The 18851-nt window shown below is 39.9% G+C and overlaps 1 protein-coding gene across 2 annotated transcripts in view; it reads left to right on the top strand.

The window, feature by feature from the left end:
- Positions 1 to 704: 704 nt before the first annotated feature.
- The window catches only part of SUSD3 (sushi domain containing 3), a 53274-nt gene continuing 35127 nt past the window's right edge, over positions 705 to 18851 (top strand). The window contains exons 1-2 of one of the 2 annotated variants that reach the window (XM_039348552.1): positions 705 to 1434; positions 1527 to 1875. In XM_039348552.1, the coding sequence (XP_039204486.1) occupies positions 1788 to 1875 (88 nt within the window). In that variant the 5' untranslated portion in view covers positions 705 to 1434; positions 1527 to 1787. Of the gene's footprint in view, positions 1435 to 1478; positions 1876 to 18851 lie in introns of those variants that run through there. The other variant, XM_039348551.1, reaches the window with a different exon arrangement.

Genomic DNA, 18851 nt, shown 5'->3' on the forward strand with positions numbered 1-18851 from the left:
CAACCTTGTGAACTTGTACTGTACATAGCGTGTTAGGTATATGTATGGGTAGATATATATACTTTCTTTTGAGAGCAAGCAACAGAATTTCATTTTTAATGTGAGCCAGTGTGCTCACAGTAAAAAATGACAATAAAGATTATCTTATCTATCTCATCTGACTAGACTGGCATTATTATATAGTCATCTGTAGTAGACATACTGTACAACATTTGTTTGGTACTAGAGTAGAATATTTAATGGTTTATCTACAAAAGCTTTATTCTACTGCTCTCGTGTGTCCCACCTTCTGAGCTTCACAGCTGTCAATCGTCCATCCCAGATTTCTTGTAAGTAGGTATGATCATGCAAACCCAGACAAGTATAATACAAACCACAGTTCAGTAAGAGTTTATAGATTTATACACTGAGAAAGTAAGGTATTACCAGTTCTGCTTGTGCATCAAAAATATTCCAGGTGCATTACTGCTTGAATCATTTGATGTTATTAGTCCCCACCACAAAATAAAATAAAAAAATTTCATCCAGACATTTTGGAAGATAGGAACATATGCAAATCAGACATATTTTTAAGTCCACTCTCTAAAGATCTCTCTCTCTCTCTCTCTCTCTCTCTCTCTCTCTCTGTGTGTGTGTGTGTGTGTGTGTGTGTGTGTGTAGAGAATGGAAACTTAATAAACACAATAGTGTGAAGCAGTGGTAGAATACAGAAGACTGCAGGTTCAATTCCACTGTCTTGGAAGTAACTTTGAGTTGATCTACCATCGTAAAGCTCTGTTTAGAGAAAAAAATGAAAGGAGGGCGCGCTTGTGTGTGAGCTCCCAAAGATCAGGCAAGATATGAATTATTTAAATAAGGAGCAACGCAAAACATAAATATGTGCTTTTGTAGACAAAAAAGCCTTACGTCTGCCTCGGGAGAGTATTCCGCGGTGTGTGATGATCCCCAGCGGAGCATGCCTTTGTCTCACACGCTCTTATACAACCGTAAGTGTTGAAGAAATTACTCATGCATATTCATGTGGCCTAAATGGTCCTGTGCTCCCGTTTTCTCGAGGAAGGGGAGATTACGTCGGACTAAGGAGTACGGGGCCCTGACGCGACTACTTCTGCCGAGGGGAGGCCCCGGATTGTGCCCCAAGTCGGCTAAAGGAAAGCACTCGTCAGCCTGCCTTTTGACCAGATGGCTCGTACAGCCGCTCCGGTTGCGGCGCATCGAAGCCCCAGGACGAGCGCTTCGGGAATCCGCCTCTTGCGCGATCTTCATGGGGGGAAAGCCGCGTCAACCTTTGGATTGGATATGGCGCGGTTAAGGGGCGCATCCGACCGGAGAGATCCGACGGATCCGGCTCGTCGAGTCCGCGATGATCCTTGAGCAGAAGGCGTGACGACCTCCACTTCCTTCGCCCGCACTCAGCGCTAAAGAGGAAGCGAGGTGTGCCTTGTGTGGCGGGGGGGGGAAGAGGGGGGAGGGGGAGGGCGGGATCTCCAGGTGCTCAGCACCGTCCTTTGCTCGCCGCTCTTTAGACGCCGCGGAGGCGGAGGGGAAGGCGAGCGGAGTGCCGGCAGTTGTGAAAGGAGAAGTGGGAAACGAAGACGACACTCCTGCCCGCAGAGAGAAGCTTGCCGGAGCGCCGCGATCCCTCAGCCGCAGCGGACAGGCCAGCGGGGAAGACCCCTCCCTCCCTGCCCCCCGGACCCCCGGGAAGAGTGCGAGATTTTGCCCGGAGAAGAGGGCCAGGTCGCCCCCTCCCCTTGCGGCTCGGAAGCCCCGAGGGCCCGGGAGCCATGCAAGCAGCCACCGCCTCGATCCTCGACGTGTCAAGAACGGTGGTGATCCGCGAGGAGGGAAACCAACGGCGGAACGAGTCCGCGGGTGAGAAGGCAGCGGAGGGGCGGGCGGGCCAGCAGGCGGGGAGCCGGTGAGTGACCGACGAGAGTCACGATGCCGTTAGAAGGAAATGGCCCCTCCGGGTTTGATGTGCGGGACGGGGGCTGATGACGGCGGGAAGGGGAGTCAGTTTTCTCCCCACGTTGCATCTGCGAGCTGCTCTGCTCTTTTCCCGCGTGGGGCCAGTGGAGGTTCTGCCTTTCTTAGTTTAGGCAGGTCCTGGCTGCGTATTGAAAGATGGGATGGTGGGCAGACTAACATGTTTGTCGTTGGGAGCGGGGTTTCTTCTGAATTAAAATGCTTAGTTGAACCTTGCCATCGCCCCCTCTGAGAACCGGTGCTCCCTTCAGTTCGCGCAGGAGCCCCCGGAAAGATCGGAGGTCAGGATTGAAGAGGCACTTCCTTAAGAAACTGAAGACCTACTGCTAATTCGAGTCTGCTTAAGCAATGGGACACACACCATCTGTCTGTCCCAATAAAAAGCAGCTTGTTCTAGACCAGGGGTTCTCAGCCTTGGCAACTTTAAGACTTGTGGACTTCAACTCCCAGAATTCCTCAGCCAGCAAAGCTGGCTGAGGAATTCTGGGAATTGAAGTCCACAAGTCTTAAAGTTGCCAAGGTTGAGAATCCCTGTTCTAGACAGACCTTGGTTGCCCCTCTATGGTCCAAATGACCTATCAGGTTTTTTTTTATTTGTAGTATATTTGGTAACCTTTCCAATTGTTATTGCATTTGTTTCAACCTTCTGAGAGACTCCAAGCTTAATGTCATCTGCAGGTACATGAAGTCACATTCATAATGAAGTTAAGGCCTTCTGGAATCAAGCAATTCTTAATGGGACACTGCCAGAAGACAGTTGATTTACCGTGAGGGAAAAGAGGTGGAATAGAAATAATTAAAGAGAAGTTGCCTAAAACCCATCTTGGGTCCAAGGTTCAGATCTATTCAGGAATCCTACCTAGCCTTATTTCCACAGGAAGAGAGTTCTCTCACTGAAATATATGAACTGGACTTTTCAATATAGACAAATATGGAAAGAATCTGAAATCTACCATGCAATGCAGTTAATGAGCCATTCATGTAATCTCTGAGAACAATGACAGCCGGTGTTGAAGTAAAATTGGTACACCGAGATGGAGCTCTGATGTCCATCTACCTGGAATAGAAACCAGCTTCTGAATTATAGGAAGCTTCTATCAGAGCAAAAATATATATTATGTGAAAGGCAATTGAATGTTTCACCTAGTTTTATTTTTTATTTCTCAGTGCCCTATTTTTTTTTATGATCACTAGTGTAGTCTTCATCTTTTTCCTGAGTGTAGAAATGAAACTCTTGGGAGACCTAGTAATGGATTTTCAAAATCTTTAATTTATCTTAGAAACCCAGCTCAGCTTATATTTGCAGAAATTTCATATCCTGAGTTTGTATATCTCTGAATTGAATAGATGCTGGCAAAAACATGTTGCCTTGAGAAGTAATGTCTACATTAGAGATCCTGTCTTGCATAGAAGAGTGTAACATGGCTTGGGATAACCCTGGACTGTACTTGGATAACCCTGGATTGTACTTTGTGGCAGGCTGACCAAAATATGCCTAAACTACGTGGTACAATTTGTACTCTTGTAGGTATAGGCAAGTGAAAAAAAAAACTAGTAGTACTACTGTACTTACCATTAACAGGGAAAGCTTCATGTATTATCAGTATGACCAAGACCAGGTTTATCTTACTAACAATGAATATGTGAACTAACAATGAATTATGTGAACACATAGATTAATTAAAGCCATGATGAGTACAACAGAAAGATATCCGTGAACAGATCTGGTGGGGACCATGGCATATTGCAACTAAGAACATATGGAAATAGCAAGCAGCATGAATAAATGACCGAAAGAAAAGAAATAAAAATAGATTATGTTGGGTGCCTGTGAAAAATAAGAGAAAGAGGAAGGATGTAACAGCTGAATGAAAGTATTCTGAGTTGATGAATATAAGTAGGGAAGTAAAAGTGTAAGTTTAATTATTAATTAAAGAGCTAAAATTATTTCCAAAAGTATTCATTTCTATCACCTAGGTTATGGGTGCTTATAAAAGTATGAATTCATGGTTTGTGATATTTGCATGTGATGTTACATTGAATTGTGATAATGAGTGAAGTAGGGATGAATTTTGGGGAGTGAACGTGATGCAAGGATGTGTTAGAATGATATGAATGGATGGATGGGAATGAGATGAAAGAATGCAGAAAAAAAAATAACTGAGCCATGGATAGGAACACGTTCTTGTGTCCAATAAAAAAATATCATACAAGTATGTTGAAAAATGGTGAGGCTGTAGGCATAGATAGTATCATTGGAGAAATGTTAAAATGTTAAAATATGTATATGGTTGATACATAAAGTGGATGTGAATTTGCTTAAGGTAGGTATGAAAGTTGCACTTCTATTTGATATTTGGAAGAATGCTATTATTGTTTTCCTGTGCAAAAGGAAATATACAGTAAAAACAAAATTAGTTTAATAAATGTGCCTAGGAAGTGGCTGATCAGAATTCTGATCAGATGGGTATGAGACATAACAGTGAACAATTCTGGGAAGTGGCATGTGACTTTGTGTTAAGAATGGGACCAGATCTTTTGCTTTCCAGATCATTTAGCTCATTTGGAAATGTATGAATATGAGAGAAGAAATTTCCAAGTGTTTTTTGTGTTGAAAAGCCAAATTATTTTCAGCAAATATTATATAGACTGCATGATGTAATGGAGTGTTTCCATTTAGAATAAAAGATTAAAAGGCAAAAAAAAAAAAAAAAAAAAAAACCAGCAAAGCAAAACCATGCTTACTAAAGAATGAGGAAATGTCCAAATGCTGGTAGAAAAGTACAGAATAGTTTGTGGTCAATTCCAAGGAAGGAATTTTAGAAAAAAACTTATTGTATATATGAGCATGCTCCTAGTTCCTTAAAAAGAGATAAAAAAAGTTGAACACTAAAGACGAATATATTTTAATGACATGCTATACTGTTTCATATTTTTTTCTCTCTCATTATTCATTTCACACTTTCAACTTGGTTGACTTCCTATTTTTATTCCTTTTCTGTGCTTTACATAATCTGACTTACGTGAAAAGGGAATGTGAATATATATATTTACTTTGGGAAACCTGTGTAATCACATAAATATATTTAATGTGTTCTAAGTATTCTTTGATTTGATGGGAGGAAAATAAGGTCAAGCCTACAAAATACAAATTTAGTTTTGTTTTGTTTTTTTACATTTTAAACTATATTTTGCCGTCCCCAGTTTTTATGGGGTTCACAAATGAGCTGTGCAACTGCAGTTAGCCCTTTTTTTCCCAGATGAAATGTCCTGTCGATGTCAACTCTGCTTTTGGGGAAGAAGAGAAAAAAAAAAAAAAGAATCCTCTTCTAAGTGAAGCACATTCATTTGGGCTACAGATTGATTTTGTTGGAATAAAAAGCAGATGTTTGTCACCTAGTATGTTTACACAAAGATGCAGAAAAATAGAAACCTCTTTTGATTTGCTGATGTTATCTCAGAGATTAAAAAAAGAAAAGGGAACATGCATCCTTTTAAGTAGATTAAATTGTACCTTAACTTCCTTCTTGCTGCTGCACCAACATTTGGCTTCCTTTAGAATATGTGCCATAAAGAGGGAAGTGATGTCAGTTGAGGTCAAGCAATAAGCTGGCCTCACGCAGGGAGAGGCAGTGTTGGTGAAGACTCTGACTGTGTTCATTAATGGAATGTGCCTGCAGACATGCCGTGCTATGGAAGCTAGGACTGTAGTATATTCTGAAAGTCAATAAAAAAGTTCCTTGATACTTGTGGTTGAAATTGTGGTACTGCTTTCTTGAGAAGCCATTTATTGTATTCCCAACAATCTTCTTTACTTTTTGTTTCCTCTGCTAAGATTGTGTATTTAAAACCCATTATTGCAAAGAAAGACCTGCAGTTCAGTCTGAAGATTATGGGAATAAGTAGCGTTCCTGCCTTAGGTTTAGGTGGATCTAGATTTGCAGTTGCTATGCCAAGCTTATACCATAGTATTGGCATGGCAACTGCGATTCTAGATAGAGCAAGGGGTTGGAGCAGAAAGCTGCCAAGGTCTCTTCCAGATCTATTCTGATTGATTGATTAAATCAGGGAGCATAGGCTCGTGGGGCAATTGATTGGTTAAAAAGTGGGTAAAAATTAAGAGTTTTAAGTATTGTATTAAAATTAATTAAAATATATTAAAACTTTTCACTAATATGAAAACAGCAAAGCCACAGCTAGTACTCCAAAAGGCTATATTTAAATAGTCTGTTGAAACTTTTGTTTGAAAGCTAAGAATGAGGGTTAGTTTCATTTTGGATGCAAGAGATCCTTTTCCTATATCAGTGGTGGCGAACCTATGGCACGGGTGCCAGAGGCGACACTCGGAGCCCTCTCTGTGGGCATACATGCTGTTGCCCCAGCCTTGCCTCCCCCTATGACCCCCTCCTCTCCAGCAGCCCCCCTGAAGGAGAGTCGACCTCGAGTGTGGCCCACACAGAGCCGTGCAGCCAAGGACATGGAAGCCAGGCAATGTAGACAAGACTCTGCCCTCAACCCCATCATGGAGTTGATGCTGCAGGGTGCGGGTAGAGGTGTAGTCGCCATAGCGCTGCTGGGCTGCCTGGGTGATCTGCGGGCTGTGGAGGCGGTGAGTGGTCCTGTGGGCAGGCGGGGCAGAAAATGGGGCAGAGTGGGGGCGGGGCAGCGGGTGGAGTGGGGCGGCGCCAGTTTTTGGGCACTCGGTTTCTAGAAGGTTCGCCATCACTGTACTATATAGCAGGGCCACTGTGCACTCAAGAAGGAGTTTTCTACCAATTTTCCCAATCAAATTCATAATGAGAAAAATAGTCTGTCAGATAACCACATCGTAACCCACTTAAAATGTTGGATTGCGTCTGATAAACTGAAAATGTGGTGAGGGCAAGAAATATATACATATACTAGAGAAACCATGACCCATTGGGTTATCCTCTCAGAGATATTTCTTTACCTAAATAGAGAAACAGAATGACTACAGGAGGGCAAAAAAGCAGTGGCAGTAGGAGCAACTTTTGACTTCCAACTGGCTTCTCCATTGACATAGTTTGTGGGAAGTGTTGTTGGCATGGCTGACTGCAACCATTCTGCAGTGGCCACCAATTTGCAAATACAACTATCTGAAGATTCTTGAAATTTTAATTCCACAGGAATAATGGGTCCTGGATTATTTTATACATTCTTTAAGTTAGCACATTTGAAGTACCTTGTTTAAAAACTATTGCCCTATGATGCACTGTTTCAGTGAAGACAATTAAAACAAGAGAAAGTGTACATAGATAAAACTGTAAAAAATTCCATTCCAGTAGATCTTGCCTGTGGAATAGATTAAAAAGCATTTTTAAATGTCCTCCCCAAAACCCACAACTTCTTCATAACGACTGGGCATGTTCACTGGTCATAGAATGCTGGCAGATGGGGAGGAGAGGAAACTGGATCATGGTGGAATGGAGGATAAATGGTTAGGGAAAAATAGCTTTTCACAATGCAACATTTTATTATGAGTTTTGTTTTGTTTGCTTGTTTTTACATATGGCTTCTGTGGCTGGTGACTGAAAAAGTTTAATTCTTTCAATACAATTGTATATGGAAGGGTTATTTTAGGGCCATGGGAGTTGGAGAGGTTGGGGGACTTTTTAAAGGTAGAAATGGAAGTAGATTGATTTCTAGAATGTTGTTGGTTCCATTCTTATATTTATCCTCCATGCCCAATGTAATGGAATGCACGGATAACCTCAAGGAAAATGGAGAGGAGATGTTGTCTAGGAAGCCATCAGACAAGAGAGGCAGAAGCCTGCAGAGGATTAACCGTCAAAGAAAGAAACTGAATAAGGACCAGCCCAAATGGATTTAGCACTTAAGAGTGGTGGGCAGGAAGTTTGTACTTTCACGTGTACAAGATTCTATTAGCATAGCTTTACAACAAAATCTATTTTGCTCATCTGGTTTTGTTTCCTGTCTGATTTACCTGGGCTAACACCCAGTTAGTCTTCCTTCTCTTGCAGTGATCTTACCATCGTTCTGGCTACTTTACCTATAGCCCTGCAAATGATCAAGCAAGTGAACTGTAGGCCCAAACTCCACAAAAAGTTCCTGTAAAGGATATAGGCAGAACAATATTCAGATCCATAGAATGGCATATATAATAGTCTGCTTTGTGCCTTGATATGTAGGGGGCAGAGAAAATTGCCTTGAAGGACAGGAGGAGAAGGACCCACCTCCAAGACAGCAATCAAAACAGAGCATGAGTCCTGGCTAAGAATGTAACAGAATAACAGAGTTGAACGGGACCTTAGAGATCTTCTAGTTCAATCCCGTGCTCAAATGTCTCAGTAACTCCCTCCTTACTTCACAGAACGATAAAAGGGTGAGCACATTCTGATTTGCAAGATTTTGTTACTAAACCTTTGTTATAAAAATAGTACTAACCTGCATGGCCTTGGTTTTCTAGTCTGGGCTACCTTGAATGGCTGACAGGATCTATTCTGTTCTGTCTTTGTTTGAACACCTATTGCCTTTCCTTTAATACCATTTATCTTGTACCTGTCAAGGTATTTAGAGTAGAATATTTGAAAATGTCTTTAAAATGGCTACTATTGTCATACATTATATAAGTCTGTGTATCATTTGTCATGGCTTTAATATAAAGCTTCCATTGGCTCAGTGCTTACCTGAGTTTGATTTCCTTTAGAAACAAATGTACATTAGAGTGTGTGAGGCTTTTGGTCATTTTTATATAAGTTTGTTTTTAGTTGTACAATGTAAAGAACATCTTGAGATTCCAATAAAGAAACAAATGTACTGCCCAACAACAGATTCCCAAAGAAGCAAGCATCATTATGGACTTTGTTCTCTTACAATATTCATTCAAACATTTGGCATTTCTTATTTAAAGTCAATCAAAAATAGAGATTGTTACAATCTTTGCTGCCTTCCAGAAATATAAAATAGAGAAAGATGAGATCTCCAACACCAGTATGAATACAAAATGTACCAGAATTCTCCTAAATTAAGAAGCAATAATTTAACAATCAACTCTCATTGAGACTTATCATCTAAATATAACCTGTTAATACTCCTTTGTCAATTGTTTTAAGGCCCTTTTTCTAGAGCAGGGGACTCCAAACTTGGCAACTTTAAGACTTGTGGACTTCAATTCCCAGAATTTATGCTGACTGGGGAATTCTGGGAGTTGAAGTTCACACGTCTTAAAGTCTTAAAGTTTGGAGATCCCTGTCCCTAGAGCACGGATGGACTAATTTTGGGGGTCTAAAGACTGCATAGGGCTTTGACGGTCATTTGCCTCCTCTCTTCTTCAAAAGTTGGAAATATATGGCCAAGATATCATTAGCATGTACACTTCCTCTTTGTGATCCCTGTAATTTTCTAAGATTATGCATATAAAATAATCTTGCAGGGAAAATGAAATAAAGTGTATTGAATATCCGTAAAATTATAAATACCACTCAAGCAAAAAATGCTGGTGATATTATACTGCATCCATTATGGCTCTTGTTGAACAAACTTCTTTTTTTTTCAGAATCTCTGCATTACAGGTTTTTCATGCTTAGTGAAAGAGAAAGAAATCTGCCCAGGGCAATTCAGGAGTGGACCTCAGATAAATCTGTCACTAGAGCAATGAATAAGGATACTGCAAAGAGTTCAACAGTGCCAGAAAAAAAGTTGCCCACCTTTGCCTCAGAAAGGAATTAAGGCAGTGGGCACTTGTGACTGTATTGACAGAAATTTTAGAGGAAGCCCTCCATAAATAATTTATGATGAGAATCTGAAAAACCCCTTAGTGAGGGAGCCAGCCTGGGCTCTTAGCCTTCTCTTCTCAAAGGGAACCACACTATCCCACTCTGGAAGAAGACTGAATAAACACAGTACCATTTGGTGACAGGTTAAGTGCTTTCAAGAAGAAAATATGTTCCGTTTATTGGTCATAAAACAATGGAACTAGAATTTTGGTATCTCTTTCCTCAAAGATTGATGAATAGATAGATTTTCCAGGAGCTGTGCGATTGTTTGAAAGGATGGCAATTGCCAGAAAAGCGTATTTGTGCATGACAGGTACACATACCCTTGAAGTGACTGCCTCTCTTCTTGTCAAGAAAACAACCTGTCCATGCCCTTTGTAATCTTCAGGAGTCAAGCTCAGTTCAGAGGAACTTACCTAATTTGAGGCCATACATTAATAATGGTACATTGTCCCTCCACTTGTTTTCTTGTTTTTACTGTTGTGATTTTATTAACACAAGCCTCCCAAAATTATGTTTTACAAGGTGGGTAAATCATAACGTCTAAACCTTATAAATCAATCAATTAATTAATCAATCAATCAATAATTGATTCAAATAGATAAGCCCCCCCTGTGTATATAATATTGGACTACATCTCCCAGATTTTTCAACCAATATTACAGAGATGCCTAATATGCACAAAGCACATGTTAAATAATTGATCACATTCTGTTATTTCACCCCAGTATCCACATTTTTTCATGTTTAATGGGATGATTCATAGAAAGTCCAATCTTCATTTTCCTGAATGTGACAGAAGACTTTGTGGACCTTTATCAGATATGCCAAGAATGCCACTCAAAGTTGGTCTAGGGCTGTATGTATCCTGACTTACAGCCTAAATGTTGGAGATGTGATTGTTTGGATGCTACTTATTATCATATTTGGTGGTCATGTAAAAATATAAAAGCTTTTTGGATTAAGATATGGTGGAATATTCAAAGCATTTTTAAAAGGAGGGTAAAATTTACTCCACAATTCTTTTTGTTAGGTATCGTTACTAATTGTGATACTAAGGAGGTTATACTGATGTTAAATTTAATTACAGCTGCAAGGTTGTTAGTAGGGCAATATTGGAAGAAGGAATCTCTGCCTACCGTGCAAGAGTGGTTTTTTAAAGTTTCTTATCTGGCAGAAATGGCAAAGATTTCGGCTTTCTTAAAGGATCAATCGCAAGAGAAGTTTTTGGCGGTATGGGAAAAATGGATAGATTTTATACAACATAAGTTGGATATAAAAAATATTATTTAGTTTTTCAATAACTTACATATAAATTTTAATATTTTATAGATTGTATCTTATTTTACTTTTTTTTATATCTCTTTTCTTCTTCCTTTTCTTTTTTATTCTTTTTCTTTTTAAGTATTTTTCTTTTTTAATATTTATGTTTTTTTTACATATATATTATTGTTAATTATTTTATAAGTTGTTTATGTAATTTATTTAGATTTACCTATGGTTTATACTTTTTTAATTTTTCTGTAGGATTTTTAGAAATTCTAACTAAGCCTGTGTTCAGCTCTGGGAAGGTTGGGGGGATGGAGTGGGAGGGTTGGGGTGGGTTGGATAGGGTTGTTGTTGTTTTTTTCTATTTGTATTTGTAAAATTTCAAAAAATTTTCAATAATAAAAAAAAAAGTTGGTCTAGGGCTAATAGAAAATTCCTATAGATACCTTGCTCAGTTTGGGATGGTAGGAATATTTGGTTTTGATTTCTTGCTTTAGTAAAAAAAAAAAAAAGTACCCTTTTGCAGTACCTGGAGGTTATGGAGACAACTGAAATCTAGTGAGACGGAGTAGCTGTGAATATGCAGAACCTCAGGATCTGGAAGCTTATTATCTTTAGTTGTGGATGAGGTGACACTATCCCAAATAGACCCAGTGCACAACTTAGGGGTTCTAGACTCATGATTCCTGCTTGAAGAGCAGGTGATAGTTGTAGCTAGGAGAGCCTTCACACAACTTCATATGGTGTGGATCTTGAGACTCTGTGCTCCATCACTCATGCCCACATCATCTTCCGCTTGAATTACTGCAATGCATCCTACATGGAGGTACCATTGAAGAGCATTCAGAAGCTACAATTGGTCCAGAAGGCAGATGGTTTTGGATTGCACATGTAATACCATTGTTGTACAAGCTGAATTGACTGCTGATCTGCTTCCGGGTGCAATTCAAGGTGTTAGTTATTGTCTTTAAAGACCTTTACGGCACGGATTTCTGCAGAATTGACTTTCCCTAATAGGATTGACCTGCCCCACTCATGCTGGCTGAAGGGGTCTATTGCAGATCTCATCAGCCAAGGAATTGTGGCTGGTAGGATCCAGGCAAAGAGCCTTTTCTACCATGGCTTTGGAATATTTTTATCTCTCCTGCTCCCCTTTTATCCTGCAGGAAAGCCCTTAAAACCTGTCTATGCTGGCTGGCATGGGGTCCTGAATGAGAAGCTATAGATCAGTGGTTCTCAACCTTTTTAATGCCGCGACCCCCAACCGATCGTAAGTTGAGGATTACTCAACCGGTCGTAAGTCGAGGACTACTCAACTGGTGCAGCACCGTTTGCAGAATGGGACTTTTGGTGGGCTCAGCAGGGCAGAGATAGCCTGGACAATTCCTATTGGCTTTTGAAAGCCAATAGAATTAGACTCTATTCAAGAGAGTCTATTCTATTGGCTTTCAAAAGCCAATAGAATAAAAGAGAGTAGCACAGCTAAGGAAAAGGGGGAAAAAATGGCAGACTGCGTTGTTTGGTGACCCCCGTGAAATGGTCGTTCGACACCAAATGGAGTCCCGACCCACAGGTTGAGAACCACTGCTATAGATGAAGGTGACTGATAGGCTAATAGTAGAGACACTCTACCTCTCCCCTCCAAACCCCTGTTTTTAATCTTGTCTTAATTTTTATCATTTTAATTCACTTTTATATTTATAATTGTTATTCTATGTCATATATCCTGATGTAAGCTGCTCAGAGTCGCCTGAACCAAGAGATGGGCAGCAAATATATTTGATAAATAAATAAAATAAAAATAAATTACCAAATGTCTTCATAAGTGGGATGGAAAGAACATTAGGCCTGGGTGACTTCTGGCCAATTCCTCTATCACAGCCTGATCTGTAATACAAAATGCTGTTGAGAGGATCAGATAAGAGGAGACTCACATATAAGCCGCCTAGAGTTTTCAGAAAATAAGCAGGAAATAAAATAAATGAAAGCAAAATACATTTTGCAGCCACTATGGTCCTCTTACACATCAAACTCAGTGTGGCTGTTACTGTCAGCAAATTCTCAAAGCATGAATCAGCCACATTCTTTGGAAGGGTTAGGGTTAGGGTTAGGGTTAGGGTCGTCTTATACGCCGAGTCGTCTTATACGCCGGAAATACTGGTAGTTTCCGGCGTATAAGACGACTTTCTAGGAATGCGGCCCGGCTATAAAGACAGGGATCGTCTTATACGCCGGGTCGCCTTGTACGCCAACATTTACGGTACCTTCCAAAAGTGCCGCTGGTTTAATGATTTCAGAAGAGATGCTTTATTTGTACCTCAATTGAATGTTTTGCCCAGCTTATCTGTATCTTATCTGTATCTCAGTCTCTTTCTTTAGGTACAGAAATCTACTCACTTGCAGCTTTGCAATAGGTTTACCTTTGTTTAGATAATGCCAGAATGTAGAACATAGTAGAAATATTGATTATGTCAGAAAACTGGATTATTTCTCTGAGGAATCTATACCATGAAGAAGAAGCAACCATAATAGCTGAGTCTGGAAAAAATAGAGTGAATCAAGGAGTGAGACCAGAATGAATACTGTCCCTATATCTTTTTAATTTGTACAGTAAATATAAGTGCTGCAAAATTGGAAGAGTTGATAGCTGGAATCAAACATTTAACGAAGAGAAGGACGAGGGGGGACATGATAGCAGTGTTCCAATATCTCGGGCTGCCACAAAGAAGAGGGAATCAAGCTATTCTCCAAAGCACCTGAGGGCAGGACAAGAAGCAATGGATGGAAACTAATCAAGGAGAGAAGCAACCTAGAACTAAGGAGAAACTTCCTGATAGTTAGAACAATTAACCAATGGAACAACCTGCCTCCAGAAGCAGTGAATGCTCCAACATTGGAAGCTTTTAAGAAGAGACTGGACAGCCATTTGTCCGAAATGGTATAGGGTTTCCTGCCTGAGCAGGGGGTTGGACTCGATGACCTCCAAGGTCTCTTCCAACATTATTATTATTATTATTATTCTCAATCATCGCACAGTCAGCCAGATGTTCAGACTGGATTTGGTATTTTGTCTACCTATCGAGTCCTTACCCAGGACCTGGGATAGGCAGATGTGGATGTTTGATGGTATTACAGGTATCGTCGCAGGATGGAAGCAGTTCCTAATAAGGCCGCCTTTTGCAATTGACTAATAGCAAATTTGTCAATGCCAATGGTGTTCAAGTGGTGCTCCAGTTGTTTTGGGATTGCGCCCAAGGAGCCTATGACTATTGGTACTACCCTTGCTTGCTTTTGCCACAGTCTTTCTATTTCTATTTGTAGGTCTTTGTATTTTGTTATCTTCTCCAGTTCTTTCTCTTCTATTCTGCTATCTCCAGGCACTGCCACGTCCACTATCCAGACTTTTTTGTCTTTCTTATCGACAATTGTTAAGTCTGGGGTGTTATGTTGCAGGTGCTTGTCTGTTTGAATTCTGAAGTCCCAGAGCAGTTTAATTTTATCATTTTCTATGACTTTCTCTATTTTATGATCCCACCAGTTTTTGCTTACAGGCAAATGATATTTTTTGCAGATCTTCCAATGCACCATTGTTGCTACTTTGTCATGCCGCTGCTTGTAATCAGTCTGTGCAATCTTCTTGCAACAGCTTACCAAGTGGTCCACTGTTTCTTCAGCTTCTTTGCATAGGCGGCACTTACTGTCTGTTGCTGTCTTCTCAATTTTGACTTTGTATGCGTTTGTCCTTAAGGCTTGGTCTTGTGCAGCCAGAATTAGTCCCTCGGTCTCTTTCTTCAATTTTCCTGCTCTTAGCCATTGCCAGGTTTTATTATTATCTGCTTTCCCAGCTATTTTTTTAATGTATTGGCCATGTAGTGCTTTGTCTTCCCATGCCTCTATTCTGTTCTTCATTTGGTCTTTCTTGTAGGCCAGTTTGGTCTCTCCAGTAGTTAGTAAGCCTTCCTGATATACTAATTTCAGTGCATCTTCATCATTGTTCTTCAGATATTCTTCCAAAGCCATTTTTTCTTCTTCAACCATCTGATGTACTTGTAGCATTCCACGCCCACCTATTTGCCTTGGTAGATAAAGTCTATCAATGTCACTGCGTGGATGAAGGGCGTGATTCATTGTCATTATTTTTCTGGTCTGCCTATCCATTGCTTTTAGTTCTGCTTGAGTCCAGTCCACTATTCCAGCTGTGTACCTAATGACTGGGATTGCCCAGGTGTTGATTGCCTTTATGGTATTTCCTCCATTGAGTTTGGATTTTAAGATCTTCTTCACTCTCTTGATGTATTCACCTCTAATCTTTTTCTTGACTTCAGTGTGCTTGATGTTGTCAGCTTGAAGGATACCCAAGTATTTGTAGTACTCTTCCTCATCCAGACTCTTAATGTTATTTTCGTGGGGCATCTTGATTCCTTCAGTTTTCACTATTTTTCCTTGTTTGATAGTAAGTGTGGCACATTTGTCCAAGCCAAACTCCATTACAATATCTTGGCTATATATACGGACAGTGTTGAGCAGCGATTCTATTTCAGATGATGTTTTTCCATACAGCTTCAGATCATCCATGTAAAGGAGGTGGGATAGTCTAGCAGATGTTTTTGATGTTTGATAGCCATGTCCTGAGTTATTCAGTATTGTTGACAGAGGAAACAGTGCAATAACAAATAGTAATGGTGATAATGAATCTCCTTGAAATATTCCTCTCTTGATATTAACCTCTCCCAGCTTTCACCATTGATCTGCAACTGTGTCTTCCATTGTGCCATCGATCTTTGCACAAATTTTCTGATGTTTCTACTGACTCCTGTTATTTCTAGGCACTTTATTATCCAATCATGTGGCAGAGAGTCAAATGCCTTTTTGTAGTCAATCCATGCCACATTCAGGTTGGTCTTCCTTCTCTTGCAGTTTTCCAAGATCATTTTGTCTATTAGGAGTTGATCTTTTGTTCCTCTGCTATTGGGGCGGTTTCCTTTCTGCTCAGGTGGAAAGAGATTGTTTTCAACTAGATGCTGTTGTACTGCATCAGCTACCACACCAGTTAGTAATTTGAAAGTTGTTGGTAAGCAGGTAATTGGCCTGTAGTTACCTGGTGTTGCCCCTTTTGCTGGATTTTTCATTATTAGGTAGGTTTTCCCAGTTGTTAGCCACTTTTCAATTTCTCCTCCTTGTAGTATATTGTTGAACTGCTTGGCAATGAGTGGGTGTATAACAGTTAGATGTTTCAACCAAAACCCATGCAGTTCATCTTCACCTGGTGCTGACCAATTTTTGATTTTCTTTGCTCTTTTTTCTACCATTTTTGTTGTTATTACTAGTTCTTTCATTTCAACTTCTGTTTTATTTGCATCCACCTCTTTTAACCAAGCCGCATCCTTGTTGTATTTCTTTGGGTTATCCCATATCTGCTTCCAGAACTGCACTGTTTCTTCCTTGTCAGGTACTGACTGATTCCTTGCAGTTTCTCCATTGATGGATTGGTAGAAACGTTTCTGATTGGATTGAAATTGGAGGTTCTGCCTATAGTTTGCAATTCGAGCTTCATATCTACTGATTTTCCTGGCTATAGCTGTTATTTGTTGCTTTATTATTTCCAGTGCTTCCTTGATCTTCCTTGTTTCTAAGTGGTATTTCTTGATTAGGTATTCTTTGGTCTTCTTGTTCTTCAGCTTCTTTTCTTTCATCTGTTCTAGCTTGCTTGCATGTGATCTTAACTTGCTGATCTTATTTTCTAGTCTAACCTTCCATTTTTCTGGTGCACTGTTTGTTTGTTTTTCTTTTTTGTTGATTTTACATCCCAGGTATTCTGTTATAACTGCAGCTGTGCTGTACATTAGTTGGTTTGTTTCTTGCAGTGAATTGGTGCTTATACTTGCTATTGCAGTATTTGCATCTTTTAATGCTTGTGCTAGCTGTTTCTTTGGAACAAGCTTCAATGCAGGCAGCCTTATTCTGTTGTTTTTGTGCTGTTCTAGATGCTCAGTTATTCTTTGTTTCAATTCTTTTATTTCTTTAGTTAGAGGGTTTTGTTCTTCCTGAGGAAGAGGTGCCTGGTTTCCAAATGAGAACAGTTGTATATCTCTACTGGATTCTTCACTGCCAACTCCCCCTGGTTTGCCTCTACATTCTGAATTACTTCTTGTAAGGCTTTGATTTCTTTGCCCTGGGTAAACCTTTGCAGTTCGTCCAATTCTGTTTCTGTAAATACTTTATTTCGTGTTATAAATCGGCGTTGATCTGCTAGTCTCTGTTCTGTTATTTCTGATTCTGGATGTTGTTCTTTCCAGAATTGGTGCATTCGTTTTAGATATCCTCGTCTTGTTGGACTTGATCTGTAGTAACAGATCATTATTTCTTTGTTTTCCATCACTGTGTATCTGCGACGGGTAAACACCTTTTCTTCCAGTAGTTCTGCAGCTGCTGGCCCTGGTTGCTCAGCCAACAGTCCTGAGTCCTGTAACCCATTTTTCACCAGATATCCAGGAACTCCAATATCTAGTGCGGACCTTGTTAACCCGGGCGACGTCCGAGCCGGTATGGCATTCTGAAATTTACGTCTCACCATATTTTTTATGGGAGAGACACTCTTTGTCTGACTCCTCTGATGAGACCTGTCCAGTATGGTTGAACCTCTGGCATAGCTCTCATCTTCCTCAGAGTACACAAGCCCCACAACCACGTCAAGGTAGTGCCTCACTGGGGGGCATATTATTATTATTATTATTATTATTATTATTATTATTATTAACCATTTAAAAATGCAGATAATGCCATTTTATTAGCTGCAGCTAAAAAAGATGTAGAATATCTCATTACAGAAGGAAACATGGAAAGTTCCAAATTAAGGTTAACCTTAAATATTAAAGAGACAAATTTCTAGTGTTCCACTGTTGTTTTTTTTAAGAAAAAAATGTAATATTTTATGGTTAATGTTGAATAAATGATAGTTTTGTTTAGAAGATTTATGGATTTGGGATTCAAAGAGTGATGGGAAAGAAGGGTAGAATTCATAATTCTATGTTTTCTTTTTCCACTTTCTTTTTTTCTTCCATTTTTCTTATTTTTTAAAAACTTTTATACATTAAAAATTGAAAATTTTAGTTTAATTCTAGGAGGGAAGGCAATGACTTCTTACATAAGATCTGGATCTGTTGAAAATTGATTCCAAAGAATAAATGAAATAAACAATCCTATGTTTCCCAGCATAAAGTTGCCTATTGTTTATTAACTAATGGGTTGTCTGCAGATGAAATTTCAGAATCAGAATAGAGCTGGAAGGGACCTTTGAGGTCTTCTAGGGCTAGGCCAACCCCCTGCTCAAGCAGGAAACCCTATACCATTTCAGACAGGTGGCTGTCCAGTCTCTTCTTAAAGACTTCCAGTGATGAAGCACCCACAATATCTGACGGGAAGCTGTTCGAGTGGTTAATTGTCCTCACTGTTAGAAAGTTTCTCCTTAATTCCAGATTGCTTCTCTCCTTGATTGGTTTCCACCCATTGTTTCTTGTCCTGCCTTCTGATCCTTTGGAAAGTAAGTTGACCCCTCCACTTTGTGGCAGCCTCTCAAATACTGGAATATTGCTATCATGTCCTCCCTAGTCCTTCTTTTCTCTAGACTAGCCAAACCCCAATCCTGCAACTGTTCTTCAGGTTTTAGTCTCCAGGCCTTTAATCATCTTACAGTAGTTGCTCTTCTTTGCACTTTTTCCAAAGTCTCAACATCACATTGTAATGTGGTGACCAAAACTGGATGGGGTATTCCAGATGTGGCCTCACTAAGGCTTATAAAATATCACTAATACTTAACGTGATTTTGATTCTGTGCCT

Source organism: Crotalus tigris, unplaced genomic scaffold (genome assembly GCF_016545835.1).
Source record: "Crotalus tigris isolate CLP2741 ecotype Arizona unplaced genomic scaffold, ASM1654583v1 scf7180000018160.1183395, whole genome shotgun sequence".
In the NCBI taxonomy this organism is placed as follows: Eukaryota; Metazoa; Chordata; class Lepidosauria; order Squamata; family Viperidae; genus Crotalus; species Crotalus tigris.